The 15,911-nt window shown below is 46.2% G+C and overlaps 1 protein-coding gene across 1 annotated transcript in view; it reads right to left on the minus strand.

The window, feature by feature from the left end:
- The window catches only part of FAM180A (family with sequence similarity 180 member A), a 110,256-nt gene extending 97,375 nt beyond the window's left edge, over window positions 1-12,881 (minus strand). The window contains exon 1 of the mRNA XM_085651996.1: window positions 12,614-12,881. Within this exon, the coding sequence (XP_085508122.1) occupies window positions 12,614-12,689 (76 nt within the window). The 5' untranslated portion in view covers window positions 12,690-12,881. The remainder of the gene's footprint in view (window positions 1-12,613) is intronic.
- Window positions 12,882-15,911: the final 3,030 nt, after the last annotated feature.

The following is a 15,911-nucleotide window of genomic DNA, read 5'->3' on the forward strand; positions in this document are numbered from 1 at the left end:
GGACCACGTTTCCATAGGAAATCCGCAACATTCTATATATATATATATATTCACTGAAAAAACCATAGGTTTCACACATGTTATAGTTAGCGGAAATTTTACTGATAAAAAACCAATGAAATTCCCCCGTTATAGTTAGTGCAGGAAACTATAACTCACGCGACCGCAATCTTCTGCTGATGCTAATACTGTATTTAGACACTTATTTGCCCATGTCTTCTTCCATAAATTTTTAGCTATACATATATTACAAATATTTTTTTTTCATAAAGACACATATGTCATCAACTATAACATGTGTGAAACCTATGGTTTTTTCAGTGAATTTGCAAGGTTTTTTAAATGCTAATTCCTAACTATAACGTGTGTGAAACCTATGGTTTTTTCAGTGAATTTGTACGGTTTTTTAAATGCTAAGTTACTTTACGCCATTCGTGGCGTGCGCGCCCACTTAACGCAGTTCTTTCCGTGCGCGCACGGTGCGCTTCGCGCACCGCGCGCCCACTTTACGCAGTTAGTGCCGTGCACGCACGGTGGTCACGCGGTGCGCTGTGCGCACCGCGTGCCCACGTTAAGCGGGATGGGCCATGTACGCACGATGCGCTTCGCGCACCGTGCGCACATGGGGGACATATTATGCGCATCTTTGTGAAATGTATTCTTTGTTAAATTCATAGCTGTTATTTGCCATGCACAAATGGTGCTCTTCGGGCACCATTTGCACACGGGGTGGGGAGATTGTGGATAATTTTGTTTTTTAAAATGTTATACCGTACGCGTACGGTAAGCGTAAACGGCGATTTTCCGAAAAAAAAAAAAAAAATGTTTGGGCCTTGGGGGTGGTTTGGGGACCCCTGTATCAATGCTGGGTGGTTAGGACCTCATGAAACTGCCTCTTTACACATTTTTGGGGTTCGTTTTTGCTGCCCAACTCAGGGAGCGAGAGAGAAAATGGCGGCCGCCGCTTCCTGGTTTCGGTCGATTCGAATGTTTACTAAGATCTAAGAGCCAATCAGAATCGCGCTCGCGCACGCCACCGTACGCGTACGGTAAGCGCACCGTAAGCGCACCGTAAGCTGGCTCAGATATATATATTGATTTAAAGGCTATTTTCTCAGAATCTACTGAACAGATTTACACCAAACCTACAAAAGGCACTTCCTTGACCTGGGGACTACCTCTCTGCCAAATTTCATTAAATTCTGTTCAGCCGTTCGGGCTGTAGCCCTGTCTAAAGGTCCTATGGAAAAATGCATGGGAAAAACGCGTTTTGGGACCCCCCTTTTATCTCAGCCCCCGCTTGACGAATCCCCCCGAGACTTTCAGGGTAGGAGCGGAGCGTAGCGCCCCACCTATTTTGAAACATTCGCGAGGATTCGTCGACCGGCGCCAAAGTTATTCAAAATAGAATGTTGCGGATTTCCTCTGGAAACGTGGTCCTAACTATAACTACCTACTGGCGACCGCCAGTAGGTAATATATATATATATATATGTAGAAACAGTCCTGTCCGCTCTCTTCTTTTCAGCGGACCCTCAGGCACGGACCTCCCAACTCCAGGAATCAAATACGAAAATCCCACAACACGAAAAGTGGGTGAAGCAGTGACGATTTATTAACGAAATCAAACCATGAAATTCACAGGACCAGTGCCTGCCATGACGAGTTTCGCTCCACGCAGGGAACTTGCTCACTTGATAATGACTTACCATTCTTAACTCCACATTTACTTACCTTGAATATATATATATATATATATATATATATATATATATATAAGGCCAGCGCCCAGAGGGATCAGCAGCCCCCTCACTTCCCCCCTCAGCGCCGAGACCATCACTGGTGTGTAGCCGCGCTCTATAAACCCCAGATTGATATATCACCAAGGGTACGTATATGTGAAGTTAGGTATAGAAAATGTATAGAAATTTACCTGTCGATAATTTGTCCTCCGATAATCTGGTTACGTTTTTGTGATCTTTTGATGTTACGTCAGACCGTCTCGCGCCCTCCCCATATTACCAACAGGGAAGGCCTTTCACGGTGCAGTGCGTGACAGACCATCTCGCGCCCTCCCCATATCACCAACAGGGAAGGCCTTTTCACGGTGTAGCGCGTGACAGACCATCTCGCGCCCTCCCCTTGCCTCGATTTGATGCGCACCGCTCTCCTTCTTCCGCCGCCAGAACTTCACAAGATCACCGCCGAGCTTGAAATATGATTCTCATCTGTGTTTGGTAAAACTACCCTGCACACATTCTGACGCTATTAAAATGGCCTATTAAATGACAAAATCAATTTTCACATGGGCATCAAACGTGCAGCCCCGTAGCATGGGAAATGGTGAAGTCCTTTAAGGGAAAACAGATCTCTCATATTTACAGAGGGCAAGGCGTTTTTGCAACGAGGTTTCTTTGAGAAAGTTATAGTTTTGCTTTCATCCACCCGGGCGTATCATGCACTCTGCCTTGCTTGTTAAACTAGTTGTAAACTTGTGAAGTTGCTCGTTTCTCGACTGTGTTGCTTAGTCGTGCTGGAATGGAACACCTCACGCATTTTCCGTGAGGATTGCCGGGCTGCTCTGGTCTAGGTTCCAAAGGTGAGTCTTGGAACTCTAGGAGACCCAGTTCATCTCTTTGGACTGGGCTACTGGGTATTCCCAGTTTGGCACTATAGCTGGGCCTAGATTTAGGAGAATGCCTCTGTCGGAGGCGGGGTCTTCTCTGTGTAGGCTGAAACGCCCTGGAGTTCACTTCCATGACACTTGCGAACGATGGACGATGGAGTGGTCGTCAGGAAGCCACTGAAAACGTATTTCTTCCCAGTGTATCTGTCTTGGTTTATTTGAACGTCTTTGTTCTTGACGTATAGCTCCTTCTTTCTGAGTTCCAATGAGGCACTATTTGGGTTATGCATACCTAAGAAGTCTCCATAAATATATCATTCCCCTTGGCAAATTTAACTGGATCAAGTCCCTGTGCTCCCTTCTCATTCGCTCATTTTGTAAAAATATTTCTGCAGCCTGACTTGTCAGATAAATGCACCTATCCCGTCCGGGCAGCACTGCAGCCCCATGCTCCACCTCCCAGGAAATCAAGACCCGGTGCTATCTGACAGAGCTCGGTAGCTGGAGAACTAAGATGTCTCCAAACTCCATATACTCTTCGCCAGCCCGCCAACCACTGATACATGCGTCAGAGGTACAAAGATGAACATATGCGTCATTGCCATTCCTTGAAACCCTGTGATTCGGTCTTAAAGACACACAGGGATGGGATCTACCTACTGTAGCAACAAAGGGAATTCTATTTAGGGTGAGCCTTGCTCATGGGCAGGTGTATTCCAATACCTGAATGCATGCAGATGCATGTTTGGTATTCCCACCCACTCAGAAACCTGCAATACACGTGAGTCCCATATGTGAGCCCCTCATTCTCTTGTCCTGTACATGTTTTGGGTATTTTACATGAATTATTCTTGAGAAACCCTACAAACGCCACCAAAAAGTGCCCAATGGCACCTGCAAGGACCTGTGTGTGTACCACAAACCGGAGTCCCTGTGTGTGCTGCTTGACAGCACAGAGGCACCACCCATGTGTGACTGCACTGTATATCCAAATAAAATACATGCATGCATCTCTTCGGCGGGAATATACATTTATCTCTGAGGACCAATCATCTGCGTAAAACCTGACAGGTGCCTGGTCAGTTACTATCTCTGCTATGGATGCAGTGACTGACTACTTGCTTCAGATATAGCAGCCGTTTTCAATAAGCAGTCACCGTCTCCTACCTGCCCCAGCTGTGGTCACTCTAAGATGTAAGGCCCCTATCAGTGCAAAAGGCTCCCCTTGCCTCCCTGTCTTTCCTAGTATTGGGTGCTGGATTACCTAACACCCTTCAGACGGAATGGTGTAGCAAGGGTTCAATGGACTTTAAGAAAAGTCTAGAGCATTCCACACAATGTTCAGTGTAAAGGTTTCACCAGTTTCACCGAGCCCTTCTGTGAGTGTTTCACCATTTTGATAGGGGCCATGCAAAAACTAGATTCTATTGTAGTTTCTCTTCATGACTTCCTGTTTAACTCTACCTTTCCCCAAATCTTTCTCCCAAAGTGTGTGCTATAGATTCCTGACACTGGATCTAGCCTCCCAGCTGCAAACACCCCTCTTCCCTCACAGAACAACTGTTTCAGTTCTTGAAATGCCTTGAGATAATTTCCCTTCAAAAACCCTGGATAGTGTGTATACTTTTTAGGTCTCGCCTGACCCAGCGCATGCGCTGGTCTGGCGAGACTTATTGAGAGGGCTCCAAAAAGTGCTACCAGGCCAGCCTAGAGCTACAGTGCATGTGCGCGGGCACGCGCGCCGCGCTTGACCGCGATTACTTTCACTTTTGCGGCCGCGCGGCCGCTTTGATGTGTGATCGTGATTACTTTTGCGGCCGCACAGCCGCTTTGATGTTTGATTGCGATCACTTTCGCGGCCGCACGGCCTTGGCATAGCCAATAGGTCTCGCTTTTGGGACCTTATAAGTATTTAGTTATGTAACTGTTGCATGGCTAAACACTTATAAGGTCCCAAAGGCGAGACCTATTGGCTATGCCACTGCTTGTTTCAGATGCCCCTTTGACACATCCGTTTTGGCCAGTGCAGGTATCCTTTCGTTACCCAACTGAGGCTTCACTCACAGGAAGTTAGGATGTGAACTCCACCACCATGAAGAACACTTCCCTGCAGTATCGTCATCCTAGATTTTGTTTCCTATTAAGTCTACTCAGATCTCCAATTATTGTATTCCCTTAACACTAAGATCTACCTCCTACAATCTCCCTTGTGATGACAGTGAAGTAAAATAGCACCAGTGCATGCTCCTCTGCTGCCTGCTGGTCACAGCTTTTATCATAAATACCGTGGCCCCTCTTGAAAATTGATGACCCTAGATTAGGTAGCTGCACTGCAGTTATGCTGCCTTTCACCTTCTGCTGATAAAGATATTTGTTCCCTCCTCAACATCTCCCCATTGCCACTGCAAGAAGGCTACATTAATGTCTCTACAAACAGGTTGGACATGGCCAACATACATAAGAAACTGCCTGTCTTTGTCAACAGCAACTCAACTAGCTCCCTTCTCTCTCTCAATAACCACACCAAGATTTCTCTTTTCTCTCTTTAAATAACCACACCAAGATGTCTCTCAAATCTCTCTCAATAACCAAGCTAAGATATCTCTCTTCTCTCTCTCAGTAACCTCAATAACTGAGCCAAGATGTCTGCCATCTCTCTCAATAACAAGCCAAGATGTCTTCTATCTCTCTCAATAACCACGCCAGATGTCTCCCTTTTCTCTCTCAATAAGCATGCCGCAATGTCTCCCTTCATTCACTCAATAACCAAGCCAAGATATCTCCTTTCTCTCTCTCAATAACCAAGCCAGAATGTCTCCCTTCTCTTTTTCAATCAACAACCCAAAGTGTCTCTCTTCTTTCGCTCTCAATGGCCAAGACAAAATGTCTCCCTTCTCTCTCTCAATATCCAAGACAAGATGTCTCCCTTCTCTCTCTCAATAACTAAGCCAAGATGTCTCCCTTCTCTCTTTCAATAAGCATGCCGCAATGTCTCCCTTCATTCACTCAATAACCAAGCCAAGATATCTCCTTTCTCTCTCTCAATAACCAAGCCAGAATGTCTCCCTTCTCTTTTTCAATCAACAACCCAAAGTGTCTCTCTTCTTTCGCTCTCAATGGCCAAGACAAAATGTCTCCCTTCTCTCTCTCAATATCCAAGACAAGATGTCTCCCTTCTCTCTCTCAATAACTAAGCCAAGATGTCTCCCTTCTCTCTTTCAATAACCAAGCCAAGATGTCTCCCTTCTCACTCTCAATAACCACACCAAGATGTATCCTCTCTCTCTCTAAATGACAAGCCAAGATGCTAAAACAACAAGCCAAGGTGCCTCCATTCTGTCTCAATCAAGAGCCAAGACAAGCTATCTCCCTTCTCTCTTTCAATACCAAACCCAAGATGTCTCCCATCTCTCTTTCAATAATCAAGACACGATGTCTCCCTTCTCTCATTCAGTACCCACAGTAAGATGTAGTCCCCTGGTAACTTGACGGTTGGTGAGAATGAAATCCCTCTGGAACCGGATTGAATTCGCCATGGGATCAAAAATCCGCCAATTGTCCACTTAGAATCTCATTGTTGTTCCAACCTTTCTGAACATTAAAGCAGCGCTGGGACCACACATATCAATTCCATATTTGTAGAGAGTGTTAATACTTGCTTATATTTTTTAGTATTTGATGTTTCTGAATAATAGTATGATTTTTCGACTCAGACCGCTTTATCGTGGTTGTCATATCGTCATTTCATGTCTGTGTAAGAGCCTGGTTTTCATTTCGTGTCTGTGTTAGAGCCTGGTTTTCATTTCATGTCTGTGTTAGAGCCTGGTTTACTGTATCTATTGGTTGTCCTTAGTCATAAGTCCAGCTGAAGCCTGCCATTAGTCATACTGCATCTCAACAACACAAAGGGTCTCAACAAGGCGCTATCAGTCATACTGCATCTCAACAACACACAGGGCCTCAACAAGGCGCCATCAGTCATACTGCATCTCAACAACACACAGGGCCTCAACAAGGCGCCATCAGTCATACTGCATCTCAACAAAACACAGGGCCTCAACAAGGCGCCATCAGTCATACTGCATCTCAACAACACACAGGGCCTCAACAAGGCGCTATCAGTCATTCTGCATCTCAACAACACACAGGGCCTCAACAAGGCGCCATCAGTCATACTGCATCTCAACAAAACACAGGGCATCAACAAGGCGCCATCAGTCATACTGCATCTCAACAACTCACAGGGCCTCAACAAGGTGCCATCAGTCATACTGCATCGCAACAACACACAGGGAATCAACAAGGTGCCATCAGTCATACTGCATCTCAACAACTCACAGGGCCTCAACAAGGTGCCATCAGTCATACTGCATCTCAACAACACACAGGGCCTCAACAAGGCGCCATCAGTCATACTGCATGTCAACAACACACAGGGCCTCAACAAGGCGCCATCAGTCATTCTGCATCTCAACAACACACAGGGCCTCAACAAGGCGCCATCAGCCATACTGCATCTCGACAACACACAGGGCCTCAACAACGCGCCATCAGTCATACTGCATCTCCACAACACACAGGGCCTCAACAAGGCGCCATCAGTCATACTGCATCTCAAAAAAACACATGGCATCAACAAGGCGCCATCAGTCATACTGCATCTCAACAACTCACAGGGCCTCAACAAGGTGCCATCAGTCATACTGCATCGCAACAACACACAGGGAATCAACAAGGTGCCATCAGTCATACTGCATCTCAACAACTCACAAGGCCTCAACAAGGCGCCATCAGTCATACTGCATCTCAACCAGGCGCGCAACACCCATTGGACTCAAAGGGCTTCAGCCCCCCCCCGTCGTGTGTGGCAGCCCGGGATGAGACACCTTCCCGGGCAAAAAAGCAGCCGCACCCGAGCACTTCACAGGTCTTTAAAAGACCATTTGCATGTTAATGAGGCCTTGCTGTTGTTTCACCCCTTCTAAGAGCCCCTGCAGCTCCACTCTGTCTATTGCTTAAAGTTCAGCCCCCCCCGAAATTTTTGCTCAGCCCCCCCCCCGAAATTTGACTCTAGTTGCGCCTCTGATCTCAACAACACACAGGGCCTCAGCAAGGCGCCATCAGTCATACTGCATCTCAACAACACACAGGGCCTCAACACGGCGCCATCAGTCATACTGCATCTCAACAACACACAGGGCCTCAACAAGGCGCCATCAGTCATACTGCATCTCAACAACACACAGGGCCTCAACAAGTCGCCATCAGTCATACTGCATCTCAACAACACACAGGGCCTCAACAAGGCGCCATCAGTCATACTGCATCTCAACAACACACAGGGCCTCAACAAGGCGCCATCAGCCATACTGCATCTCGACAACACACAGGGCATCAATAGGGCACAGACAGGCAGTATCAATTCCAATCCCTGTGCTGCTTCTACCACCCCCTGGTGACTTCTTGTAACCCCTCTGACTTAACCAATCTGACACTGATCCTGGCACTACTGTATGTGAGGGGACGCATTCAGTGGGATGTCCATATTCATTTTGGGGGCATTTGTATATGCTTCAGTTAATTTGTGAAATTATGTTGTTTTTTTTCAATTAATAACAGGGTGCTAGACTTTGATGACCTTTATGTTCTGTAGCCTTTCTCCAAGAAATGACTCTTGGATGAGAAGGGAGCTCCTTCTTCAGCTGAGTCCTCCTGTGGCCTTTTTGTAGATGGGCCCCTCTAGAAGTGAGATGGTGGTCCAGACACATGGTCCACAACCACCAGAGGAGCCCCTCTAAAGAAAGAGACCACCGATGACCTGACCTTAAAGACCCAGCCCCTTCCCTCCTAGAGGAGGGCCTGTTGAAGAGGTATTAGAGATGAACTAGGGCGTCTCACCCCTAGAGGTGGTCCTGCTATAGAGAGGCCACAGATGCACAGGGAGCAGAGAACGGGTTCTCACAGAGAAGAGATGGCTTGTCAAGGAGAGGCCTCAGACAGACGAGATGTCCTTATGGGCGTCCAATTAAAGAGAGGTTTCAGACGAAATGGGCAAGAGGCTAGTTCTTTCCTCAGCCCCTGGGGTTGTCCTGCCACAGAGAGGACACAGGCTTACTGGGAACATTGGGTCATTTTTCATCCCATCCCTCGAGGAGATCCGTTTAGCGAGAGGCCGCAGACAGACTAAGTCCACAGACTAAGTCCACAGACTGGACTGCTCTTTCACCCCTCGAGAAGAGCCAGTTTCACAGCGGTCATAGGAGGTCCTGGCATTAAGACTGATACCTCAGATACCACTAGAGGAAGTGCCTTCAAAGGGAGGCCACAGATTGACTTTATAAGAATCCAACCCATCCCTCTTTCAAGCACTGAATGGGTGCGTCGTCTGATTGCACACATCCCACATGGTCCAAAGATACTGACCACAGAGGAATGGTAATGATTGAAGGGGCTGGAGGGAGATATGACCTTTTCTACCTTCTTTACTGATTAATTGTGCAATGAGAGGCTAATGATTGAGTCGAATATGGCGGTACACGAGGAATTGGGTGTCCCCTATTTAAGCAACACTCTTGCCTTACGCCCTCTCATTTTCTGGCTAAATTGTTGGTTAAATAATGACCTAGTGCTCACTCATTTGATCTTTAAAAATTGTCTAGGCTTAGATAACATGGTTCGTATTCCCTGGCTTAATTATATTAAAAAAGGGTTTGAATGGATTGGGCGGGGCATCCTATTTCTTAACCCAGATGTTATCGGAAGAAAGGATGTGGAATTAACTAAGTCTGCCTTTCTGAGCCGAAGGCAAGCAGATCGGGATTCAGTAGAGGTCCAGAAACCGAGTGTTCGAGCATACCTACCGCTTAAATCAACACCTTTGTCAGAACCATATCTTATGGGGTCCTTGAGGACACATGAAAAATTTCTTTTAACTAGGTTCCGGTTCAACCTTTTTCACCTCCTGTTAGCGAGGCCCAAGGGGGCTTCCAGAGGCCAAGTGCTAGCGTCCTGTGGCTGCGATAGAAAGTCTCCTCAGGATCTGCTGCACTTTATGTTTTTTTGTAACTTATATGAAGTCCCCAGGAGGCATTTTTTAGTTCCTATTCTAAAGAAATTAAATTGTAACCAAGTCAGACCAGCTCTTATGTACCTTCAATTGTTGAAGGATGATTGTATCATTTTTATAGTAGGGTTTTTAAAAGCATTTTTGAAATCTAGGCACTTTATGGACATGTAGAGTTTTCTCTTGTAGACATGGTTTCAGATTATTTACAGTAAGGTAACGGAGTCTGTTTAAAAAAAAAAAATAGTGTTAACATTTTATTGTTTTTATGTATTGTATCTGTGTAACTTTTATGGTTTTACAAACCAAAACTGAATAAAGTTTATTGATTGATTGAGTCAGTGATATCTAAACTCCTTTTTAAACCAAAGCAGCAATCCAAGTTGACAGAGGCCAGTGACAGAATGGGCAGAGAACCTAGCGGGTTCCTTACTCTCTACGGGGGGATTATGTTTGGATAGAGGTAGAGGGCATGGATAGAAACGGCGTTGTGGTTAAACGCCGCTCCAACCTTTAGCAGTGATGCCATAACAAAGAGACAAGCTAAACCAATCAATAAAAAACATAAATGCGCAACTAAACTGAATTGGAGTTTGCTCTCCACTCCCTGATCCCTCTTAGAGAGCAGGCAAAAACGGGAGGAGTATAGGTTCTGACCCCTTTGCTTTTCTGTTGATGGTGCCCAGAGAGAGAGGCCGAGAATAGAATGGGCACGAGGTGCAAATTCTTCCATGATATTTTCAATGAGTGCCCACTACTTGAAGGAGTAGAGTGTTAAAGCCAGTCTTCCCATTCCCTTCACAAAGTGTCCAAATGCTAAAATAGATCCAAGTTCTCAAATCTCTCCTTATCCTCAGATGATTGGTTTGATTAAAGATGCCAATATTTGAATGGGCAAGGATTTGGAAATTGTTCTAATCTTTGAAGGTTCTTTCCAGAGAGAATCATTAGACAAGAAAAGAACGGACATGGAGGTTAAAGTCCCTTTTCACTTATCGCAGTGATTGAAGCCTAAACAAAGGACTATACGTAAAATAAATATATTACAGTACGAAACTAAACAAGTACATGAATATATAGAAAATAATCACATGACCATAGATTTTAAACCTCCATCCATACACTAGTGTGGAAAGATGTCACGGACTGAATGGGCATGAAGAGTGATTTGTTTGTTATCTCAATCCACAGACAATGTCCCCAGGAGCAGGCAATGGAAGAAACGTCACTTTAGCCTGAGCTCCTCTCCTGCCGTCTGCAGACACTCCATTCAGAAGGAGCCAGTGATTGAATGGGCACTGAGTATGCACTGTAATTGTATCCCCTGATGGTGATCCCTTCAGAGTGAGGGTCCTAGTGCTGAAGAGGTAATGAGAACGGACCACTGTGCCATTCCGGGGTCACTTCTGAAAAGAGGGGACAAGAAATGAATGAGCACGAATCCCTGTCTCTGTGTTTTTTGAGGTAAAAGACTTGAATCATCATGCAGCTTGAACCCTCCCATGACCGCAGAGAGAGGCCAAGGGCAGAATTAGGAAAACATGTCTTCACGTGCGATCCCTGCACCCAGAGGCCAAGCATTGAACAATGGCATAGTCACTGTGCCATGGGCTATACTGCTACCCCCATGGACTCCCTGTGAATTGTCAAATGCAGCAATAATCAGGGTTGAGTGGGCCTCTCAGGCCTCTGGGCCAGGGTGCCACTGCACCTGCTGCACCAATGGAAGCTACACCCCTGGCATAGAATGGACATGCCGCTTTTTCTTGGCTGGCTTCCTATTGAAGCTATGCCAACACATAAGACTGCTTGCATCACCCATAAAGCCATACCTACCTGGCCAACAAACTCAAAATATCAGGCGGCTCCAGACCTTCACTCAATGCTAGAAATCTACTGCTCGAACCTCCAACTTTCAAAAGGGAAGGACTTATGGCGCAACCCTTCCCAGGCAATGCGACTAGAATTTAGAAGTCGCTACCTCCAATCCTTCGCACCACGACCTCTTTCTGAATCTTCAAAACAAACCTTAAAACTCTTCTCATTCAAAGACACTTCTATCAATAACTCTCCCCGCCAAGCTCCCCACCAGGCACACGCCCCCTCATCCCAGGTCGTGACCCTGACTGTTATAAGACACTGCCGAGAGCTACCATGACCCTCCATCTCAATTTTGTAAATATGTAATATGCAATTGTGCAACCCTAACCGCTCCACCTTTTCTTAATGTGTAATCTTGAGTGAATATGTAATTTGTTAATCTGTAACTCTCACCATGAGTAACTGTTGTAGATATAAGTAGTGTCTCCTACTACCACGTTACTCCTAATTCCTTTTAGTAATTGTGGGGCATATTATCAAGCACAGCGTTAAAATTATCGCTAAAGCGGCAATAATGGGCTTGATAATATGCCGCATAGAATTCCAATAGAAGCCCATGTTGACCCCAGAACATGGGCTTCTATGGGAATTCTCAAGATTGATAATATGCCCCTTAGTTCGCTCTGGTGTAAAGCGCTCTGACACCTCTGGGTAAAGTAGCGCCATATGAAAACGCATAAAGAAATACATTGGTGCTGCTCTACAGGGACGACTTGCGCCCACTGGAACGGGTCACTCCAGTTAAGGAGCAGGGCACGTCTAGAGGAGGTGGCACCTGGACGATGGTTCTGCCGTGGAACAGCTGTACCTCAACTATCAATACCTGAAAGCTGCGTAATCTCACTTATTTGAAAACAATGTGTAAAACGATTGAAAAAATATAAACAATCTGTCGATTAAAAAAATCTAGCACGGATAACGAGCAGCATATCAAATATCTTAATCAAAACAAAGAAAATGCACCTGGCTTGCTCCTTAAGGTTTTACTTTACTGTGGCACCAAACCCACCGAGATGCCCAATATACCAAGCCTTTAGTCTTACCTCTTGTCCACTTGCTGGCGACATCTGCCTCTACGCCGTAATAAAAGGCGAGGAGAAGCAGGGCTTGGAGGCGCATCCTGCCAGGATACAGTGCCTCGATCCCTCGCCCCTGGTCCCACGCGCCTGGTACCCGGCTCCTCTCCTCCCCAGTCAGGTGCCGCCAGTGGCGCTCCTCGGCTCAGCAGCTCCCTCTCTAGTCCAGCGGGTGGGAGTCCCTCGTGCAGCTGTGTGCGCGCGCTTCCTCCTTCCGCGCCACATCTGGAGGCGATCAGAGGGCACGTGAGAGGGTTGGCAGCTGGGAGAGGGCTGGAGCGGGCTGCACATTCCTCCCCTCGGCTTCTGTAGGGCGGCGGGGGCAGCCGGCCAGTGTCCTGCAGGATACAGTCCATCACCAGGCATTTAAAGAGAAACGCACAGCACCCCCGGCACACAGCCCGAGAGGCACGCATCAAAGGAGGCCCCATGAACCATTTCAAACATTATCACGATCTGCTTCTGTGATATGTGTCTGACCCGTCCTACAACCTGTCGAATACCGCAGCAGGGCACGAGTGTCCGTAGTTATGGTCTATTACCTGCGTGTGCCTTTATGTAGCGCACTGTACCGTTTACACTGCCTCTTGTCGAGTCGTCAAACTGAGCACAATTATATTGCAATAATTGTTGGTACAGTACATAGGTGTGCTCTCAGGCCTTCATTTAGAGAAGGTCGATAGTCTGAAAAAACATGTTAAATGTGTGATAAGTGCATCTAATACAAGTTATCTGTTCAGAGAAACAAGGTATTTCCACGTGAAGAAACGCGCTACTACCGCCTCACTGCAAATCGGCGCCTCTTGGCGCCAACATTCACCTTTATAAGGAGAAGAAGATGCTGAAATATGTTTCTGTTTATCACACTCCATGTCATTTTAAATGTACGGTAATAGCATGACTGCCATTGTGCTAACACAATTACCGAAGCATAGCGCCCCCTCATGCCTTCAACCTTCTCTAGATGAGGCAGAGACCGTGTTGAGGTTTTATTAGGGTCCTCCTGGGAGCAGGTGAGAAAGGGAAATATAGTTTTTGGGAGGATAGGTTTCAGAGAAGAAATAGTGCTGAGTAGGGTTTTATTTATGGCTCATTTAGAGCTAAGTGCAAATAATAAATCAGTTACAAATCTTATTTTTCTGTTTATTGTTGCACCTATTACAAGTTTGGCGCGAATAGCAGTCTTCCACACTGTTTTTAAGCTAATGTTTCATTTTATTTGGTGTATAAAAAAAACTAAAAATAGTCACATACCCAAATCAATAATAAGATACAAAGATGGTTAAGCGCTGAGTAGTGAACAACCATTGAAAGGAAGGACAATGGGTTAGCCGCCATGTGGGGAGTCAAATGAAGCCATAATCATGGTTCAGGGGCCCCACTGTCCCCAGGGCCCCAGTGCACCTTGTACGGTTGATCACTATGTCCCTGCAATTTAAGTGGGTAAGTTTAACGGCGAAAGGCACATCCTTACAGCAGAATAATACCAAAATAAACATTTTGTCCGGGCCACAAAAGCAAGAAAAATAATTTTAGGGCAAGTAGCTTTTGAAGATTTTGGCCAACGTCACAATGTGACCTAAACTAGGCTGCATTGATGACATCATTTCAGTGTGATCGAAAAGATCTTCATGGAAATTGATCACCGGTACATGACGACAGGAGAAAAAATAAAAAAAAGACAATTTTGTTTTCAAACTGAAACGATCAGTTAATAATAGTGAAGTCTCCTGAAAAAAGGGGGCAATTTTAGAAAGTGTCCACAAAAACATTCGCAAAACCTATCAGCAGCAACCAAGCTAACCTGAAGGGGGCGCACTTACAGTATTTAACGCCACCCTCCTTAATCAGATTAGAACATGTGCAGGGACAACGAGCATCGCACGATGCATGTGCAGGTGAATAAAACCAACGCAGCATGAGTTTAAAGCAATACTAACCTCGAGTTACACGTTCTAAAGGGGGCTCATGCCTCAGAGCCAAGGACCCACGCCAAGGGTCTTAAACAGAGCTGTCAGCAAGAGTGACTATGAGAACTCTAAATGAATGCTGACGCCGAGTTAGTTGTCGATGTAGGATTTCTTTTGTGGGCGCAATAAATATCCTCGAAAACACAAGTCCACATTTTAACTGAGCGCTATGTGGTACTCTCAAGGACCGTGTCCGGTATTCAAAAGGACGTTTCCTGTTAAGTTTGTTTCCAAATAAAATACCAGGATGACGATAGTAGGAAACCGCTTCGAGGCGCTTATTGTCCAAATGCCAGAAGCCCCCGAATCTCGAATTGCCGTAGAGTTTGAGTTCTATGAAGATTGCCTTTAACATCGTTGGCAAGTGAGTGTGTGTTGGGGGGGGGGGGGGGAGGGGGGAGGGAAAGGGGGAGGGGAAGGGGGAGGCAGTACCCCCAGGGCACGCTGCAAACCATTCACGGTCTGATCGAGTCGAACCACAGGCCTTTTACCGCCAGTCATCACTAAACTATTGTAAAGAGGGGGGCAAAACCCTGCTCTTCCACAGTCGGAAACCCTATGCATGCCTGCAAGTGTCAATTTTTAGTAAGAAATATTAAATCCTGGCTCAACAGGAACTACGCCCCAGGCTTTTATCTCCTGGTTTGGCACACAAGCCTAAACGAGGCTGGAAGGAATTCATTAGACACAACACAGGCAAAGCCGGGCGCAAAAACTTCTCTGCAGAAACCGAATTTCACCCAGGTATATTTTTGCAACCGATTTATGAGCTGGTGGTAAAGACGGGGATCACCGCGTGGACACTGCGCGTGGAGCGTAGTCTCTGAGTGGCGCCAGGTGTACTCTTGATTGCGCCCCCACACATCACACTCCTCTGCTCTCCCCTCATCCGGCTACGGGTCCCCTTTCTCACCCTCTGTGCACGCGCCTCTCCTCATCCGTCCTCCCTTTCTGCTGTCTGCACCCTTCAGATTTTCTCACTTTTCCCCCCCTCAGGTCCCCATTAACTTATCAGGTGGACTCCAGTTGGACAGGAGGGATTTTGGGGCATATCAACAACAACCGGCGATAATTATCGCTGAGCGCATTTAGCGCTCGGATACTTATCGCCGGCTAGCGCCGATTTTTATCGCTGAGATAGCATGCTATTAGCAACGCTTATCTCATCAGCGATAAAAATCCTAGGGGCATATCACCAACAACCGGCGATAATTATCGCTAAGCGCACTTAGCGCTAGGATAATTATCGCCGGCTAGCGTTGATTTTTATCGCTGAGATAGCGTGCTATTAGCAA

The sequence above is a fragment of the Triturus cristatus genome, chromosome 4_1 (genome assembly GCF_964204655.1).
Source record: "Triturus cristatus chromosome 4_1, aTriCri1.1, whole genome shotgun sequence".
In the NCBI taxonomy this organism is placed as follows: Eukaryota; Metazoa; Chordata; class Amphibia; order Caudata; family Salamandridae; genus Triturus; species Triturus cristatus.